This window comes from Anastrepha ludens, chromosome 2 (genome assembly GCF_028408465.1).
Source record: "Anastrepha ludens isolate Willacy chromosome 2, idAnaLude1.1, whole genome shotgun sequence".
Classification (NCBI taxonomy): Eukaryota; Metazoa; Arthropoda; class Insecta; order Diptera; family Tephritidae; genus Anastrepha; species Anastrepha ludens.
In genome coordinates, this window is record NC_071498.1 from 22,886,992 (window position 1) to 22,908,126 (window position 21,135).

At 35.8% G+C, this 21,135-nt stretch overlaps 2 protein-coding genes across 2 annotated transcripts; both read right to left on the reverse strand.

Moving 5' to 3' along the window:
• Nucleotides 1-259: 259 nt before the first annotated feature.
• On the reverse strand, nt 260-16,239 carry LOC128871696 (dnaJ homolog subfamily C member 16-like). The gene is made up of 12 exons (XM_054113697.1): nt 16,183-16,239; nt 15,960-16,087; nt 15,245-15,639; nt 13,120-13,266; nt 11,013-11,193; nt 9,151-9,365; nt 7,059-7,219; nt 4,633-4,887; nt 4,205-4,436; nt 4,054-4,068; nt 2,832-3,214; nt 260-678 (listed from the first exon to the last, which is right to left on the reverse strand). Exons 1-12 carry the CDS (start codon nt 16,237-16,239, stop codon nt 463-465), a joined length of 2,385 nt encoding a protein of 794 aa, XP_053969672.1. The 3' UTR covers nt 260-462.
• A 2,080-nt stretch (nt 16,240-18,319) lies between these two features.
• Nucleotides 18,320-20,441, reverse strand: LOC128865098 (histone deacetylase 3). Its single transcript, XM_054105070.1, has 4 exons — nt 19,935-20,441; nt 19,790-19,878; nt 19,530-19,724; nt 18,320-19,476 (listed from the first exon to the last, which is right to left on the reverse strand). The coding sequence occupies exons 1-4, from the start codon at nt 20,099-20,101 to the stop codon at nt 18,605-18,607; spliced, it is 1,323 nt and encodes a 440-aa protein (XP_053961045.1). The 5' UTR covers nt 20,102-20,441; the 3' UTR covers nt 18,320-18,604.
• Between the last annotated feature and the right edge of the window lie 694 nt (nt 20,442-21,135).

Consider the following 21,135-nt stretch of genomic DNA (forward strand, 5'->3'; position numbering starts at 1 on the left):
CCGCGCACTTCATTTAGATAAAAATATTAATTTTAATTAAATAAAAACTCACTTGAAATAACGCACATTAAAATTACGCACTTTCGCACATTTGTATTCACCGTATTCATAGACCGTTGCCATGGCGGGAGCATCACTAACACAAGCTAAATTGAAATACATCCCAAGTGGCGTCAGCCCATCAGCTGATTCTGTCAAATTCGCTCAGAAGAAAATAAAAGTGTGTTATCAAGCGCTCCTCTAAAGAATCTTTTCACCATGAAACAAACACATAGTAAGTTTATTCGATAATTAATAAATAATGAAAGTGAGTTTATCTACAACATTTAAATGAATTTTTTAAGTAGCTAATTTGCATTCTTAAGTAATAGATAAATAAACATTGTTTAAATTATTTTATTTAAATTGCTAAATTTTGTAATGTCATAATTACAAGCATATTGGTAAGTGACTAATAAATCGTTACTTAGTAGGGAAATCGGGCCAGTAGTTTATATGGTATCTGTGCGTAGACCCCTCGAATAATCTATCCAACCAATTACTTAATCCGTCCAAAAGATTTTCCTCCAAAATAATTTTTGGTTCAGAGTCAGAGTCATCCGAATTTATTTCAACGAATGCTCCTATTTCTGGATCGCTAGTTTCTCTCAAGAGATGTTTCGTCATTTTCACCAAACTCTGTAAACAGATAATAAATAAAGATTATGCAAAAAAAAAAAAACTAAACTCGAACAGTTTATATTATATATTTCATATTATAAATATGCTATACTGTATGATGGGAGTGAACCATTTTTGATTATAAGAACATACAGTGATGGGCAAAAGTCACCATACACTCTCTATTTTCGTCCACGTCATTCAATTTCCAAACTCACAACTGTGTTTACAGGTCATTGAACGATTGGCACTCACACAGAAAAGCTGGGTTTATCATTTAGTCCCTATTGCAAAAGGGAGAGAGAGACTTTCAGAGAAGGAGACTATTGAGTGCTTTTTCTGTAAATGTCCGGGTTTGGCAGCTAGACGATTAAGGTCACTGGGTGCTCCTTTCTTTGACAGCCTGCGGCAGAGCGCCAACCTAATTCCCATCAATATCTTCCAATTCAGCAACAGTTCTGGCTGGCTATAGATATCTGCCTGTTGGAGATCTCGTAATGGTATCGAAATGGGGCTTTAGTGCTACTGAGGCAGTGCCATAGTGGTACCTCAACCATTTCACCTACGTAGCTACAGCAGCCAATCCTTAACAATGTGTGCCTTGAAGCGTTATCTTGTTGAAAGCACCAAGCTCCGAATTATCAACCGCAGGTTTCAAATTATTTTCCAGTAAAGATTTTTATTTATAACGATCCATGCTACCCTTAATTGTTGCTATTTTTCCTACTCAGATGCCGCAACAGCTCCCGAACCATTACGTCGCCGCCACCAGATTAGCTCTTTGTCGCATATGAGCCCATATATGGTATTGTAATTTTGATATAATTTTATTTCCAAATCGAGTATTATAAAATACTTCAAACTATTTTAGTCCATCTAATATATATCTAGCAATAATAAAACGCAAATAAATTGTCTATGACTTTATGACATATCGAAATAACCTCACTTTTGTGCAAGTCGGTGAAAAAGCAGAATTGAATTGCGTGTGATTCAGTTTCAAAAAACGAAACGAGTAAGTATTTTTTTATAAAAAAAAAATATTTTCATGCAGTCGATATACTCATCTTTCATATGTGACAATAATTTTTCTACTTTTCTATACGATACAACTAGTTTTTATAAATGGTTCTGTAAAAAAAAATTATATATATATATATATATATATATAATTTCATAATTTGTTTCTTATTGATAATCAAATAGAGCTATTTCCATCGTGAAAATGTTTTTTTCAACACTTTATTAATTCATGCTGTAAAGTGTTAAGTGCAATATTTTCCCCCTCCAAACTTTCCAAATATACGCCCTTCCATCATTGCTAAATATACCATATTCAACTTTGATTTATTTGTGAACAAACTTTCTGCCCGAAATCCATCCCCTTTTCTTTATGTGGTTTGGCGAATTTCAAGTAAAGTTTACGGATGCCTAAATCACGACTGAATTCAGTATTACTAAAGCAGCAAACGTAATACGAGGAAAGAAAAAAAGTTCTTTATTCTATCACAACACACCATACGTTCTGTGTGTAGACTTTTATCAAGACGAATCTATTAAAGATAGATTTGGTAAATCAACTGAGTTTTTTTTTTTTTATTTCGCCGTACCCATGTGGCTGTCAGCTCAGAATGAAACAAAGTGAATCCATTATTTGTTTTCTACTTTCTCAATACCTTTCTTTGACAATCAAAAGTACAGAACATTGTTGTTGGTCTAGTGTCACCACCTTTAATGAATGCGCCTTGACTTTTATCAACGCTAGTTTTGCGTTTTTCACCCAAAAAGAATGGATTTTGCAGTTATTGTGATTAGAAAAATGTTTCAAATACAACTGTATCAACACATTTTTCAATAAACTTTTTGGACTTTCAAACCAACGCAAATGGGGCGTATATGTAGACTTTTGTCCATCACTTTATATGTAAAATAGAACCAATATTTTTTAAATTAATAGAAGCATCAAGAGCAATATTAGAGTTACATTCAAAGAATATGTCAAATGAAACTAATGACTGTTATGTTGCGGCCTATGCTTTCTGCCGGAAGAAATTGAATCTACTCATAAAGTATTATTCAAAAATAAAATAGGTGCATCCATGTGCCAGATGATTAAGATGAAACTGTTTTTAAACCTTAATTTACTTACATATATTAACAACAAAACTTACCTTCCCATCGCGGATTGACTCTGGGTGTTTAGCATGATACATGCAAAAGTATTTCCTGTGACCATTTAAAGCAATTACTGTACCCACACAATTCCTGGGGTTTATATTTAGAGTTTTGGACTCGCACAACGAGAGTCTCAGTATTTCCGAGTACCAAAGCAAGCCTTTTTCTATAAGCATATGACCGAATAATAAAGTTTTGGATTTACGATATGGCCATACAGCTTTATGAAATGCAGGAATCAGCTTTGGTCGGGTTTTTATATCGGTAACTAAGATTATAGTCCTGCACCCCGGTTTTAACAGGCGAACCATTCCATTATATTTTTCAGCTCTAAGTTCATGTAATTTCAGTTCTGGAGTACTGCGAGTTTGTTTCAATACTAAAATAAAGAAATAAATATTTGATGTGTATTATTTCAATTCAAAATTTCAACGAGAAATACGAATATTTTATAAATAATCACTTCACAAAATGAGGGAATAACGATTTTGGTGCATGCAGAGCCAATCGTTGCCGTTGATCTAATTAATTTTTTTACATAATTGGGTTAAAAAACTGTAGATCCCTCCATTCGTGGAACAACATCAAAACGAAGGCCACAAATAAGAGGAGGAGCTCGGCCAAACCACTAGCAAAAGTGTACGCGCCAATTATTTATTTATTTAAATTACAATAATTATTATTCAAATTCTAAAGAGCCTAAATTCTTTCGGGTAATTTTCCTGTATTTTCAAAATTTTGTGAAGACTAAATAATGCCGAATTTATATTCTCCATTTTAAAATTCTGTATACAAATTTTTGAGCCGTCTTTCTGTTTTTTAAAGTACGCTAAAGAAAAAAAAAGGGAATAAAAATAAGTGTGCACTTGTCATTATCCGTACGGTTCCCAGAATTTTTAACACAGAATTTTGAAATACATTATTTCACAATAAAGAATCATATCAAGTAGAATTTTACAATACAGAATTTTACCCTTCAGTTGTTGGAGGTGTGGCCCCAAGAATAAGAGATTGTAAAGTTGAAAAGCAATCTTCCATGTTTCAAGTTAGTTGAAGCGTAGGTGGAAATTCAAAACGTAATACAGCCACTCCATGTGAAATGCAACGAGAAGTGGTGATTTCCTGCAACATGGCCTTTAAATTTGCTCAAATTTTGTACATAGACTAAATTCATGCTCAAACTGACGGAACATAAAAAATGTTGAAATTTACGTATACCTGATATATCATTCGCTATCAGTATCAATATCATCATAAAGTATTCCATACGATTTGATAAAAATTAGTTTTCAGAACACAAAAACGAAAAAAAAAAATTAGTAATAATATAAATTAATGCAAACGAGTTAAATATTTAAATATCACTTACAACAGTTAGGGTTTGTTTTCAGCTGCCCCTTTTCTTTCAAGCTTTCTTCTTCAGCTCGAACAAAGTAGACCATAATATAACCAACAGCAAACATAAATACGACGGTCCCAACAAGTGATAACATGGCTAGAATAAGTTCTTTTTCCAAATTGTCAATCAAATACTCGCTCAAATAGCCCAATTTGGTTATCCATCTACTAACTATGGATTGTGTATGTTCATCAAACAGATTCTATGAAAGAAGTAAAATTTTATTTACAATTAAGAATTTTGAAAGAAAATTAAAGAGTTAAATTTGTATCGATTCAGAGAGTGAATAGATAAAGCCCTGTTAATTACAAGAAATCTTTTCCAGCAATATTTCAACTGATATGTGAGGGTCGGGAACATTTAAGCTTAGCATTCATAAAAATGTATTGGTTACTTACTTGAACAAAAGCTTCGTATTCGAAAGTCTCACTTGTTTTTAAAAGTCTTTGAATGGTTTTGTCGAGATATCTCTTGGTTACATTTAAAACATGTTCATTTGAATCAAATAAATTTGGTTCCATATTAAGCTGAGCTCCTTTAATCCATTCATATTTTATGCGAGTTTGATCGTACCGCCAAATAATCACAATTTGATAGAGCTGATCTGTGTCTGCGCCTTTAGAAATCGCGTTAATAAAGTTGATTTGTTTATCCTATAAAAAAGAGGAACTAGAGCTTTTTAAAGGTAATGTAACATTTTATTTATATGTCCGCATATAAGGGGTATGAAAGAAACAATATTTGTGTCCCATGAAGTAGCTAACAAAAGAAGACATCCAACCCAGTTTCAAATAATGAAAGATTCACGTGGAGTATTGTAGATGTGTATGAAAGCAAAATAAAATGATTTACACCGTCAATCTTATTATATATCCATGCAATATCCAAATCTGGTAACTTTCACAAACAGAATACCATATTTTTGTTGGCAGCAACAAACATTTTTGTATGCAGTATTCATTGCATTGTGCGTTATCTGCAAGGAGCTGAATATACCTATTTTAGTCTAACAGCTATAAAAGCACCTGCAACATTGTGGCTATATTTAAATACCTACTGAACACGCATACGCCAATACCACCTAAACCACCAGACACGTTTAAGACAAACAAAAACATTTCAATAGATATCTCACTGAATACTTTCCACAAAAATAACACCTCTCGAGAAGTTTACAACAAAATATTCCTAACATATAATGCAAACTGCAAAGCTGATATTTTTTGTTATACCGATGGCTCTTTACTCGAAGAATCACCGTCTTAAGCTGTTATAGCTCTTCTTCCACCAAACGCTGGAATTTTCAACGCCGAACTAGCAGCAATTAATTTTGCCGTTCACCACGCAGCCTAAATCAACAATCGGGCCGTCATATTCTCGGACAGCTTAAGTGTGTTAAAATCGCTAATAAATGGAAACAGTGAAGCGCACCGATATGTAATGGGAAGAATAAATGGACAGAACGAAATTAATCTAATATGGATACCAGGTCATATGGGAATAATAGGCAATGAGCTAGCGGATAAATCTGCGAAGCAAACTTTTAACATCCTACTCGTAGCGGAGACTCCTTGCTTAACCACTGTCATGACAAACTTCCATAGATCGTATCTCAGAACGTTAAGAGATAGCTTGTGAGAATCATCAACCTGTTTCTTAAAGAGCCACAGCTTCAGATGCGAACGACCAAACTACCACAAATATCTCTTACGCGAAAACTGCATCACAATAGCCAGAATAACATTAAGTGGCAGACGGTATAATACACTGCTTAGCATAGAACACATTCTAAAGGGCTGCCCCATCTCGAGCTACAGCAGCAATCTAACTACAATTCTAGACGGCAGCTACGATGAAGATACTAAGCGACGCCTTCAAAAAGGACAACCTGCTGCATGAAATATGGATGTAAGGCAAAATGGGAGAGTAACCGAGCCTCCAAAATATTTTTATAAATAAGTTTGTAAAGTATAAATTTAATAATATCTAATAATAATAATAAAACAGTGGCAAGCATTTCATGTAATGTTGTTTGAGGCTTTTAGTTGCACCTTATAATTACTATTTCAAAAGGATCGTATGTATATAGGTCTACCTGGCAACAATGCTAAATTATGCAAACTGTTTATGTTTGTAAGCTGTTCATAATAGTGTAGATATGCATATTTATATATTATATGTAAAAGGCGCAGACATCCGTTGCTGGATGTTTGGTCGAGCTGCTCTTCCAATTTGAGGTATATGGATATATTGATGTTGTTCCACAAACGGAGGGACCAGCCGCTATTAGAAACAACCTTTTTTATTACTTGGTGTTTCATGCCCAGCGTTTCGAGCCCGGGAACTACCAAATGGTAGACACGCATGAACCCATTCGGCTACAGCGGTCTACACACATATTTGCTAGTAAATTGCAATAAGCATTGGTAGTAACGAAGGTACGTCATGCACAAGAGTGATAGCGATAGGGCGGGAGCTCGAAAACTATTACAAGAGAATCAAGAGAATTCCTTTAGCATAGGATTTAAAATTCCCCTGCATAGAAGCGTTTTTTTTTTTGTTATTTCATCGAGTTTTGGTTCGAAGCTACCGGAATTGCAAGTGATAGTGAAATATTTAACATAGTTTTTGCTACATTGCCAAATAAACGCATGGAAATAAAAGTTGTTTTGGATGTTCTACCACATGCTAGAAAGTACGAATACACTAAAGTCAGCGTGTATATACACGGCACCTGTCGTGAATTGGGTAAAAAAGGGGCCAGTTATACAATGCTACGCAGATTGAATTTTTTAAATGTAGTAAATATTTTGTAGCAATTTACCTTGAATATATACGCGAACCTTACTCTTTCTGTGCTGAAATCAGTCCGAAGAGCAATATTTCGGAAGGCAACGCGAGCGTAATTGTACGAGTCATTGTTTTCTGTAATCAGAATAACACATAGGCGTTTTCGTGGATGGCTCCATTCAGCTGGACATACTCCTGAAAATTCGAAACATTTAGTATTTTTTCTTTTTTTCCTTTTTCTTTTTTTATCTTTTATAAAAATTGCAACAATTTTAAAAATATTACAGTAAATAGGTAATGAAATGAGAATTGAAATAAGTACGATATCCCATATATAAGTTTATACTTATAAGTATTTAAAGATCAATTTACTAATAATATTAGCTCAACGTCGCTTCAACAATAAAACAAAATAAAACTATATAAAAAAAAGAAAAACTAAATAAGTGGATGCGGTGAAAACCGGCATAAATCATGTTAAAATAGAGCGATTACTAAATTGCAACAGAGGACCATGTCTGCGGAATTGATAGTCATAAGGTGTGTTATTTGTCATAGCTGTGTTCTGCTCTATCATGCTGAAAAGATTTCTAGAAGTGCGATCTTTAGCAAATCGTTATTTGCATCTGAGCGCATTTGACCAAATCAACTGATAGGTTGTAGTCAGGTTGGGATGTGTTAACAAAAAATCTGAGATAGTGTTGGTGATATACGAAAAGATCAAGAAATGACACTTCGTTGCCCGTCTGAACAAGGACTGATTGGACAAGTGTGTAAATACATGTGAACTGATCGTGCGGAATTCGGCTGAATCTCGCAAGTGACGGGGTAGCCGAAGTTCCCCTCACAATTTTTTTTTCACCATAGTTAAAGAGTAAACCTGGTAGGGGCACGAAATGAAAGCTGCCAATAGTTTAGGAAGTATATATAAAGAATGGAGGGGCGTACAGTTTGGCAGATGGTTTTTCGTAAGAAAATTTTTCATAGCGGAAGTACACTCGAAGGTTTGCAACTGCCTGCCGAGGGACGACCGTCTATGTAGTCTACGAAGTCACTTTTGCTAGCCCATCGTTGGAAAGATGGTATCCAAGAGCAAATTGGAAAGGGTACAAAACATGCGTATCACAGAAACCCTGCCTTCTACCGCACCAAGGCTCTTGAGACTCTATTAGATCTTCTACGCAAAGATATTTAAGGCTAATTCGAAGTAAACATAATCATTCGAAACTCATGAGATCCCTGGAGAGATTTTAGATTTTAGAACTAAAAAGTTCTGGAAACATTTCCGTATATACACAGGAACTAGGAAAATAAGTTTTCCACAAGAATCCCAAAAAGTTGTGAGTGTAATAAAGTTAATAACTTTGATACAGGGTCAAGGCTAAATAATAAGGTCAGCAGTGGCATTCACTCAGAAGTGGTGCAACTGAACTTAAATCCTACGTCTACCTGACGACTGCAGTATGAGAATCTGATTTGTGGTCAAGGGACGCACTCGGGAAGTACAACCGATCACTATTTAATATGACAGAAAAAGCTATCATTAAATATCTACAATGCAATAATAATTCCCCTAAAGTAGCAATTGAATGTGGAACTATTCTAAATGGCCTGGCTAATCGGTGCACCACAAATATTGTCTGGGTCCTGGGCAAAATTACATCGCAAAATTGTTGAAAATTACATCGCGCTCATGCTCACGCTGACTAGGAAGATAACTAATCTTAAATCAGTCAACTCTGGATCAGGTCGGTGTACATATTTATGGTGAGTGGCAATCACCGTCACCTAACTTAGCTTTGCTTATGTGAAGAGTGTAACATAAATTCTTAGCTGTCAAAGCGAAAACAAAAACTGTATTATTGTATGAACTATCTACTAGGCAATACATACACATGTGCCTATTCAGCTCCCATAGATGTTTGTAGAAGCAGCTTTTAAGAATTGTGAGCTACTACACTTTTATCTTTCTTCAATATCTTAAATTAAAAATTAGTTTAGATCCAACTTGTTAGTTTCGGGTGCAATAGACCGCGCAGTTTAAAAAATTAAATCGTTTATAACTTATACTATACCAAACATTCAGCCCCCAAGTACTGAGTATTTTGACTTGCAGTCATACATACCTTCCATAACTTGTTGCGATGAAAGCCTTGGTAGCAAAAGATATTGATTTGAAGAAATTATTTTATTTAATGTTTGTACAGGGATCTCAAACAAGGCAACAGAGGCGAGAGGTTTGCGGGCGTCTTCATTAAAAATGAGAAGATTGTCCATATTTGGGTTAACTTCATACCGACTCTGAATGTTCCCACATTTACTGTTATTTATTTGAACGAATCTGTTAAAAAAAATAAGTAATAAATTCAACTTTTAACTGATTGGCTGTATTGATAAAATCATTTAAATGGCGCTAGCAATAAGAGCTAATAAAATTTTAAAATAAAGGTTTGTTCAATAATAAGCCGAATTCAAAAGCCACTTATAATACGTTCACATATAAGTAGATGATCTACTTTTTCGTGCTTAACTCCCAATCCGTAATTAAAAAAGGAGATTTCCTATACAAAATTTCTCTCCCAAAATCTGAGAATACAAAATAATCCTAGATAATAACCATACTTTTTGACATACAACCCTGTAGACTTTAAGAAGGCATTCGACACTATCATATGAGACGCAATATGGCTGGCACTGAGTAGAAAGGGAGTTCCCGCCAAGATAATCCGCCTCATCAAAGCCCTCTACGAGAACTCCGAACTGGCAGTGCTTCACAAAGGCGATATCAGCGATACATTCACTACCAACGCAGGTGTAAGCAAGGTTGTCCCCTGTCGCCCCCTTCTCTTTGCCATTGTCCTTGATGACGTCATGAGCCAACTGCCCTGCACAAAAATGGCAGCGTATGGGAGTTAACCACAATAACGCAAGGCAGATATTGGTTGACGGATGCCCGGTGGAATTCGTTGAGAGCTTCTGCTACCTCGGCTGCATCATCGCGGCAGATGGTGAAGCAGATGAACATGTCAACTACAGGCTAAACAAAACTAGGGCGGCATTCGTGCGAGTGCATACAGTATTGGGGAGTTCGCAAATCTCCAGGCGCACTAAACTTCGAATATTCGGCTCATGCGTAAAGGCAGTATTGTTATACGGAAGCGAAATATGGCTGGTCTCTAACACCATCACACAGAGGCTACAATCCTTCATCAAAAAATGCCTCTGCATCATCTGCAGAATATTCTGGCCAAACACCATCAGTAACGACGCGCTGTGGAGATTAACGAACGAGGAACCCATCCTTAGACAAATCAAACGCAGAAAGTGGCGTCACTCCTTGAGAAAACCACCAGATAGCATCACGCGAATGGCACTGGGCTGGAACCCGCAAGGGAGCAGAGGACGCGGTCGACCAAAAAACACGTAGAAAAGGTCAATGCTGCGCGAACTAGCAGATGGTGTCATCTCATGGGAAGGTGCAAAAACAACTGCACAGAACCGTGTACGGTGGGAGTCTTGTCGAGACCCTATGCTCCCGAGAGGAGTAAACAAGGAAAAAAATTAACTATGCATTCATATAACAGAAAAAAGCGTGTGTCCATAAACGTATGTGTAAAAAGAGGTGTAAAAAGTAATATCGAATTTCGAATGCGTATTGCTGCCATAATTTTTTCACGGATTTCCTCCAACTGTTTATTATTAGCAGCCAATTGCGCAATTAAATTAGCTATCTTTTCTCCTTTCCTTTTATCGTTAATAATAATTAAGCAAACAAAAAACGCCGAAATATTCCACCAAAATAATTTCTATGAAAAAAACCCCACAGTATTGACAGCTGATTGTCAATTTTTCAGGTAATCTGCCATATGTGAACGGGTAGATTAAGTTTGTGGATTTATTGGTAATTAATGCATATGTGAACGTACTTTCAGTGTAGAGTTGTTAGACTAAGAAGCGATCCTAGTAATAAACTTATTGTTAAACTTACCCGAATGCAACTCTATGCTGAAAAGCGTATGCACTTATTAAATATCGTAACCTTGTTTGATTTCTAGGTTCAAAGATCAGCGCACGCACTCGATTATCCATCCAACCACCCAAAAAATCATCCACATTATTATCATCTATCTTCTTGGTGATTGCGTACGGCATTTTTTTTCTTATGAACTCTGTAATAGAATTGATAAATGTTTATAAAAAATTGTTCATATTATCCTTATTATTTTGTTAGTTTTGAAATTGAAGATAAAATAGAAAACATGTAAATAGAATAGAACTTTTCAAACCGTAATTCTTCATTGACCTGTAGATATACCTTTTAGAAGCTCAACGATCGAAACTATAGTATCACAACTCAAAATTGTATACACGAATAATGGCAATAAATTTAAAAAGCTTTACACTGACAAACTGTGGCAAAAGATCCCTTGAACTACTGTGTAACCGGAAATAGACATGAGCACAAAAGTAACCTTTGTTAACCTTCTGTTAAAAAATATGGCTGCTGGCGCAAACTCACGGAAATTGCTAAACTACTCACAGTCGAACTATGTACCAATAGATGACAGTCTGGTGGATATTTAGTCTGATTACAACTACTTGACCCTCGATACCAATTTGACAGACTTTGATCACGTCATAAAAGAGACGAGAATATACTTATCCATGAAACTGTTACCGTATCTCATATGCGAAAGTTCATATAGTAAATCTTCAATTTTATTGGACCACACTTAGGTACATCGCTGGTACACATGATTTTGATGACCTGTTAACTCTCAACATTGCACAAGAATCGCTAATATCATAGAATCTAATGAATGACAGACAAAGATAAATACATATGTAGTTTCAAAACCAAATTAATAAAATCTATACTATAAAGGTGAATGTATGTACGTTGTCCGCGCATCACTACGAAACGACAACACCAAATGACGTAAAAATTTTTATACATTCATATTTTCACCCAATGAAGGTTATAGGCATGTTTTTATGATGGAACTCCCTTCCCACAGTCCCCAGGCCGCGCCACCACTCTCATTCGTCACTAATAATCGAATATTTGCTTAAATTTAATCAAAAAAATCTTAGTTTTTCCTATTTCCCAGTATTTATAGCACACTCTAGACTTCATAATCCGCATAAGCTGTTCAACTATGACCCAAATGCAAATTTCAAAAACGGTTTGAGATAGAAAATTAACAAAAATAATTTTGCTTGATATCTTTCTGATTTATTGTTTTGATTTTATTCAACGAGGCATAGCAACGGATGCCGGGTATTGTAATATTATGGTTATTAATAAAAAATTATTTTCTATGAAATTATTATTTGTAATTCTTTTATATATATATCCTAAATCCCTCAAAACTACTCCTACGCGAGCGGGGCCGCCGGTTAAAGCTAGTAACATATACTTTCCAGTACTTAACGCACTGTATTCAATAGTCTAGATAACACTCGCGAAAATGGATATGATAGTAAATCCCATATCGCTGGATGATAACGATGTCAAGAGTATTGTAAAACGATCATGGTAAAACAATAAATTCTGAATATTATTAACCTTTTAGACTGGCTGGAGGACAAAATTTGTGGAAAAAGACCCAGTTTGCAAAAGAAAAAAATTTTTTTTCATCAGAACAATGCACCGTGGTCACAAGAGTATTTTGACAATGGCTAAAGTCCATGAATTAAAGCTTTGGAGCATCCACCGTATTCACCAGATTTGGTCCCTAGCTACTTCCATCTGTTTCCAAATCTAAAAAAAATATGTGTGTGGAAAGCGTTTTTCATCAAATTATGAGGTCATAACGCTGTGGAAGCGTATTTTGCAGTTCTTCCAGATTCTCACTTCAGGGATAAGATAAATTGTTATCTCGTTCGAACAAGTGTATTGATGTTCAGGGAGACTATACTGAATATTAAAGTGTATTTCAAACCATAAACTTTGTTTTTCTTACCGAACCGCAAAACTCATTCAACAACCTAGTACTTTTTAATTTGAAAATTATCTAATACATATTAACCAAGTAGGGAAGTTAATATGTATTATAAATAGTTTTAAAAATTATCATCTGGAAATTACTTACCTTTAATTTTGGCCACTGTATAAACATTTTCACGGTATATGTAACTGTGTCCATCCAAAATTATTATCAAAGTAGGTATACTACTCACACCAGATTTTTTAACTAAAAGAGGTTCATAAGCTGCATTTACCGCCGCAAAATAAATTCCTAGAAAGTAAATGAGCATTTATCAGAAATGATGGATATGAATACATATTTCTCATATTTCCTATTTTATAAAAATGTTCGCTTTAGTAAACCTATCGTATTAAAATATTTGTTTCATATGTAATCCAATTCCTGAAACAAATTTCGGCGGTTCCACACAGCACTTAGGAATGTTCAACGTTCAAGCATTCAATCAATTGATCAAAAATATATATCATGATGAGAAGTATATCCCTATCTCCTACCGGCGCGCCATGTGAACCTCAGATATGCTCTCTCTTAGTTGGGGTGTTTCTGCAGGCTGTTCTTATTAGACAACCTCCACTGCTTCCCAGCTTTCCGGGTTGGAATTCATTGCAACGATGGTAGGCAATGCTCCTTTTTCTGCGCTGAATACTTCTCAGCAAATTAGCAAAGTGTTCAAAGTATTTACGTAGGCTATTAAAAGTTTAGTCCAGCGGCTTTTGGTGTTCTCGTTCCAATTTTCTTGCCACTGTCGAACTTCCTCGAAGCTGATGGTGTATACCTCAGTACGCTCACGACAAGTAACACAAATTACAAAAACTGCATCCCCAGACACTACTGATGCAATACGCCCTTCTCTTTTGCGCAGGACAGATCGTGTAAGTGTGTGATACTTTCTATACTGCCCAATGCGTTAGTCCATATTTCTGTCCCATATATTGTAAAAGCACTGATTAGACAACCAAGATTAGAGATTCTTAAAGAGTGACTTTGGATCACCGACATTTGCCATTAGACAACACTGTGCAGCGTGCCATCTTTGCGCGAATGTGGTCTCAGAATGTGATTTTGTTATATGTACATACAGTTTCACATCGAAGTACTTCGCACATTTACCTGCTGTAACGGTTTAGCTCCCTCTCATCACCGTCATCAGTAGAGATGTGCTTCCTAGTGAGCAGAACGATTTCTGTTTCGGCTGATGTTAATTGTAGTCCTTGCTCGATCATCAACCCGCCGGCACCACGCTTGATTAAGCTTCAACTGTGCCAGCTGGATGCTACGTGTTGATGTAAGAGGGGCAACGTCATTTGCAAACGCAACATTGTTTCAGTTAGCCTCTATAAGCTCTCAATCACTTTACCTGCAGTGCTCGGCATGCAAACTTTGCGGAATGATGATGGAGAGTTCGGGCATCCTTTCCCTTTGATATTTGTACAAGGCGCGCCGTTTTCCATTGAACGGAGAAGAGCACAGCTCTCCGACAACGTTATATATGTTCACCATCATATTAGCAGCTTCTTCCCGCTAACCTTATTGCTTTTGCTGGACTTAGCCAGATTTCAAACAGCGCAGTGGTGTGTTGAGTTATTCTGCTCTGAAAAGTGTAACTTCAGTCTACCTCGAATCGGTTCGCCTATCTTTTCTTAGCAGATGGGAAGGAAAGAAGACGTCCACAATGTTCCCTCTGATCCGCCCCCATAGCCTAAGTTGGAAGACGAACTGTTTTCATTACTATTTTATATCCCTTCATTCCTATTTTTACAACCGCCGTAGCCGAATAAGTTGGTGCGTAACTGCCATTCGGAAGTGCAAAAATTCGAAACTCCATGTATGCAATATCAAATGATAGAAAAAGTTCTATCTAATAGCGGTCACCCATCCTTAACCTCACCCCCCCTTTTTTATCTCAGCGGTGGCTGGCCAACGGGATGGAGTTTTCCGCTCGAATGCGAATACTCTGCAGCCTGTAGACCGAGACTTCTCGCGTCTTTAAAACCGGCACTCGCACTATTCTACTTTTCCGTAAAGCGTTACTCCAATTTTTTAATTATAATTATTATGAAATGCATTCTTGAAGTAGAGTCGTTTTTTAATCAGTCTGCATACATACATATTTTATACGCTAATTGTGAATGCAAATACTTATATACATGCATACATATTTATGTAAAAATATACAATTCTTTGCTTCTAGCTTAGTCAATTACCTTACTTGGACTAAGTTAATTACCTAGTGGTTCCAGAGCGTTGATTAATGTTTTAAACGCGCTAATAAGTCGTGTGCAACGAAAGCACCAGTCATTATAAAACATCACAATGTACGGTGTGGTTTTGCTTTGGGGAACTATTTTATTATCATAGATTTTAGTGGTGATGGAGATTCTATGATAAAAACTAATATCGTTTTCAACGTTAAACTGTTTTCCAAAAAAATTTTCAAACTGATCTGAAGAAGGTTGACTCCGATACAGATCGTTTTTCGGTGGAAAATAGTGTGACTCTTCATTGTATATTCCATACTGATCGTATATGCGCCTGCGATTAACGTCACTCAGCAACTCATATGCCTGTTTGATTTGAACGAATATTTTACTAGCTTCGGGATGTTCATTTTTATCAGGATGCCTGTTAAAAAAATATGAACACTGTTATATATAACTGTATACTGCAAAACAACACACAAAAAATATATAGCACAATTTAGTGAAATACACGAACATTTAAATAGATTTCCTTGATTTACAGTTAGTCATATAAAATGGCAATGCTAAAGACGAATTGCTTCTTTATTCATAACTAAAAAAGACAAAACGAGTATAAAAAGAGCAAAATCGGTCTAAAATAATCTTTGATTTAAAAAATTGTACCGAGACGATTGAGCAAACCCGATAGTCGATTTAATTATATAATTTATTTATTTATTTCAATAAATTTTTGGCACTCACTTTGTATGTAAGTCTGCAGTATTTTGGAACGTTATTGACGAATAAAACGATGCCGTTTTATGCCACAAAGAAATGATACCTATTTTCGGCCACTTTTTTGGGTGTGATAAACCCGTCAGTATCAATCCCTGCTAGTGGTTTTGCATACTTTATAATGACAGTATTGGTATTATTTATATTCAAAGGGCAAATAATTATTTCTTTAATATATAATTAAATTTACAAGAGGTAGTAATATCTCCGTAGTTAGCCCATTTACTAACGATAGAAAGAAGTGCATCTGAAGGGTGTCCGCTGGCAGAATTAGGTTTTAAATTTAATGTTGCTCCCTAACCGCTGAGCGTTTGAGTGGCCGCCTAGGTCCCCCGTTCCTACCCCTATTGACTTTACTCTGTGTGGGTACCTCAAAAGTAAAGTCTATAAAACAAACCCAGCGACCATTCCATTAAAGAAAATATCGTAACGGTCAACATTTGGAGGATATAATTAAAAAAAAATATAATCCGCACTTGTTTTTTTTTGTAACAGATATTGTATTAAAATAAACTTTTATCATTAGTTATTCTTTTTTCATTTAGCCTTTAAGTCTTTATTCCGTCACCATACACCCTGTATGTATATACGCATATATTATTATTATATTATATATAGCGCTTGGCCAGTCAGTGCCACAACTGTCATTATTTCTGTGGAGATATTAATGTATATGGGGCAAACAGATCAAATATACACCATCCAACAATTTTATAAGTTATATACAATATCTCCGTGAGTTTTTCTCAGATTTCCTTGAAATTTCGACACAGCATGAAGGAAGTTTTATGTTTTAGAGGAAAATAAAACCCAAAATTCGATATTTTAAATATGAATCCACAAAACTCCTTCAAAGTTTCCTTTGGTTAGAGTTACCCTATGTAGTAGGAGTAAGTAGTAGTCTACTTCAGTTAAAATCATATAACTCCGTTAGTTGCATTCGACTGCAGTACGAGGATGGCTATTTATATTTCGGGCCTTGCACACTTCTAGTACCAATAGTTTGATATATTTTACCATAAACGTATGTAGAATATTTTAATGTGTGATCCATATTTGTGTTCTATACAGTGGCCTCCACACTTCATCTCAACAAAACATGGAAAACCGTGAACAAGGACGTATTTTTCACAATTTTCGACCAGGATTGGCAAGGCGAAAATACATCGATAAATTAAATCATTATACAGCGAGCAAGCACTATCCTTTAGCTCCTTCAAAGTCTAGTACAATAAATTTTCTCGTAGTCGCTGTTCGTTCCTTGAAGGTCGACAAAAATCAATTGTATCAGATCGACATGTTACATACTAACAAATTGAGGCATCCTTTATGCATTACTATGACGAGCATCAATGGTATATTGGATAATTACGTTGTATTAAATTAAAAAAAAAACGCATTGGAAACGCGGCTGGACAAATCGCTTTGAAAATCGATTCAAATGAAAGGAAAAATGTATTGGTTATTGCGAATATTTGTTTAAACAATAAAACCGATTTCAACCACCAATTCTCAATTTCCATTGTAAGGCCAGAATTATAAATAGCAGTATTATAAAAGGCTACGTATTATATACTATTTTTGACGGTCAGAAAAATCTTCGATTAATTATAAATATATATTTAAATTATTAAAAAATATATTTAAGAAGCTCGTGTTGAAATTTGAGACTAATCGGTTTAGTCTTCTGTTTAAAATCCGTTCTTTATTATAAAAGAATGTTTCACCAGAGTATGATTTCCCCCCTCTTCCCCTGGAATGCTGACTTAATCTATACCCAGCCTTGTGTATTAAAATAATTTTCAGGTAATGTGATGGAAAACCCGGCGATCAAAAAGCGAATAAACGTTTTTCATTATAATAATATTAAAGAATTTGCAATCATTTATGCCGACTCTTTAACTTTAGCGTTGGTTGCAGGTTAGGTTATGGTGGTAGCCGGTCTGTATGACCAACCGTTTCCACCACAGTCGGCTCTACGTTACCGAAACGACCCGGATTTATATCCGGGCAAGGACTGTCACTCCAGCAGCATTCCCCGCATGTATGTAAGTATGGGGAATGTTTATGCTGCTACAACAACAACCAACTCACTTACACCTTACTGGTTCGTTATGTTACCATTATGCGACACGGGAATCTCATTTATTTATTGATTGCGGTTTTGCAACAGTAAATATTTACTTCAATGGCTGCAAAACAGGAAGGAACAGGTTGCATTAAAAAAGTTTAATGAAAAGCAGTACTGCCACAATTTTTCTAACATAGCCAATTAAGTTTCCTTTGTTCCAGTTTCCCAAGCATTAATTGAATTTATAGATCATGACTATAGTAAATAAATTTAATACCATTTCAAAGGGATTATATATCGATTTTTCTTTACCAGAAATACTTTCAACTAATGCCTTGGTATTACCTTTCATATTTTTTTTGTTCTTCCCTTTGCGCATATTTAGTCCTCAATTATACATATATGTCATCTTGTACATTATCTTAATTCAACCAATAAAGCTTAAAAAATATACATTTATTAAAAGTAAACTTATAATTAACTAATTCTGCGTATTTACAAGCTTTTCCCTAAAGTGTTCTTATTATTCACTTCGTAATGTTCAACTTTCGGTCATATCGCCTTTATCTTGGTCAGTATCTCCGCTGTAGAACTCATTTTTAGGTTCCACCATTTTATCGTCTTCCGCCTGTGTTATTCGAACATCTGGATCCGATTCTTCTTTAACTCTCACTTCCTCCATATCCATGGCGTCTGGTGGAATTTGCACCATTTGCACGCTCGGCGAATGTTGACACATCTTTAAATTCTCATAAACGTGTTTTACTATTAATTCCAAATATTGCTTAGAATTTGCGTTCTCCTGGCGTGAATTCACATCTGGGTGAAGCGTAAAATCAGGCGCGAAGAATTCCAAATATTCTGACATCGGCAAGTCATTTGAGATGTTTTCGTCTACCAGTAGCGAAGTTTCATGAGTCCAGCAGCGAGCCACGTTGCGTAAGGTATAGCCTCCACCCCCCACAACCAAAGTTGGTACGTTTAATTCTTTAACAAATTTTACACATTCGCCGTGTCCACGTGTACTGAGGGAAAAGCACCCCAAACGATCACCAGCCAGTGAATCTGCTCCACATTGCAGTACAATCGCGGTAGGGCGATAAAAGTCCATTACAGCTGAGATTATTGGTTTAAACACTTGGAAATAACTGTGATCGTCTATGCCTTCTTTCAAGGGGACATTTACGCTATAATATCGCCCCGATTCTGCACCTATTTCATACATATCCCCGGTTCCTGGGAAGAAGTAGTTCCCATATTTATGGAAGGAAACAGTCATCACACGATCGGTAAGATAAAATGCCTCTTGCACGCCATCACCATGGTGCACGTCAATATCAATGTACAAAACTCTAGGATTGTACTTAAGTAACTCAAGTATGCCTATGACTATATCGTTAACATAACAGAAGCCTAGAAGGACAAGAGTTAGATCGACAACTAGTGTAAGTCAGTGGCTTGCCTACCTGATGCTTCAAATTTTTTTGCATGATGTAAGCCACCGGACCAATTGATGCATATATCACTGTGGTTGTGATTTAGCTTTTGGGCACCTTCGAGCGAAGCGCCTGTATACATTGCGCAAAACTCGAACAATCCATCGAAAACAGGGCAGTCCTCACCCACACTGAAGTGAGATAGGTATTTTGTGTATCCAACGGCTGTAAAGGACATATAAAAATCATAGTAATTTTCAACTTCCAAAGAATTGGGTGGTCATATTTACTGTTGCACTGAATGTTTTGCGGAGTGACTTTCTGTAGAAAGTCAATATATTCTTCACTATGAAAACGAAGCATGTCTTGTGCACTTGCCCTGTGAAAAAAAAAATCATTGAGTTTTTCATATTTAGGAATCAAATGGATGAGTACTTGTAAGGTCTGTAGATCTTCATCTTCCTGTGGAGGCCATAATTCATAACAAGACTATGTGTTACCGACAAACGATGCGGCTTCATTGGATGACCGGGACCGTAATGAAAATTACCCACATCGGGATTGTAAAAGTATGAAACTCGTCGGTTAGTGGCCGTTGCCATTTTTCGTGAATGTTAATAAACAACCTAAATTCTCTTAATAGCCCTTGACGGTAAATCAATCCTCACTGAATACAATATTTTTCACAAATAATATAACTAACAGTACAATTACTATTAACACAAGCCGACGAGTTGTACTAAAGTCCAACTTTCCCGAGTTCATACCGCATTCGAGATTAATTCAATCGAATTATTTCCACATTTGAGCAAAAGCCTTGTAAATAAATTAGGCGCAAAATACTTTGCACCGTGTACAAATTTCTAATAAGAAGAATAATTTATTTCGTCAATTTAATTTATTTTATTTTATTTCGCACAGAGTTGCATTTGAAAATACTACCCAGCAGTATTTGATCTAACGACATAATCATGAGCTGTGACAAGGTGATAGCATCCAAGATTGATAGAATACAAGAATGCGCCTTCCCAATTCACTGTGAAGTCAGTGATGAAACAAAATGGGCAAAAAGCAGAAGAAAAGTAAGCGAAAGTATTGAAAACTACCAAACATAAGAAATTATACAGACACACTTTCTTGCAATGGCGCTTTCTTTGAGGAGCATAGAGCATCTACAAAGCTTCTCCAACGTACGCGATTAGATGATATCGTCTTAGGAATCGTACGTCCTAGTATTGGTTAGTTGAAGTAAGTACACTAACAAGCTAAGTGATTAGCCTGCCGTTGGAGATATTCTTGTTAAATGCGGCATTTATTTTTTTATATTTTGTTTAATTTAGAAATCTCAAAACTTAAGTACAAAATTTTACCAAAAACACAGGTCAATTCTCTTCATTTTGTTTGATTATTTGCACCAATAACGTCATCGAGTGTCAAATAAAGTAGCGATAAATAAAGTAGCGGCTTTCGGAAGAGACCACCTTCTGTATTCTGTGGGTAAAATATCACGATAAAAGTAAGGAGAAAATAAAGAAAAGACGAACTACGCTAAACAGCCAACATGCAGTTGGAGCTTGAAGCTTTTCGTCATTTTATTTCGTGCTGACATTTTCTACGAAACAAAAAATAAAAACAA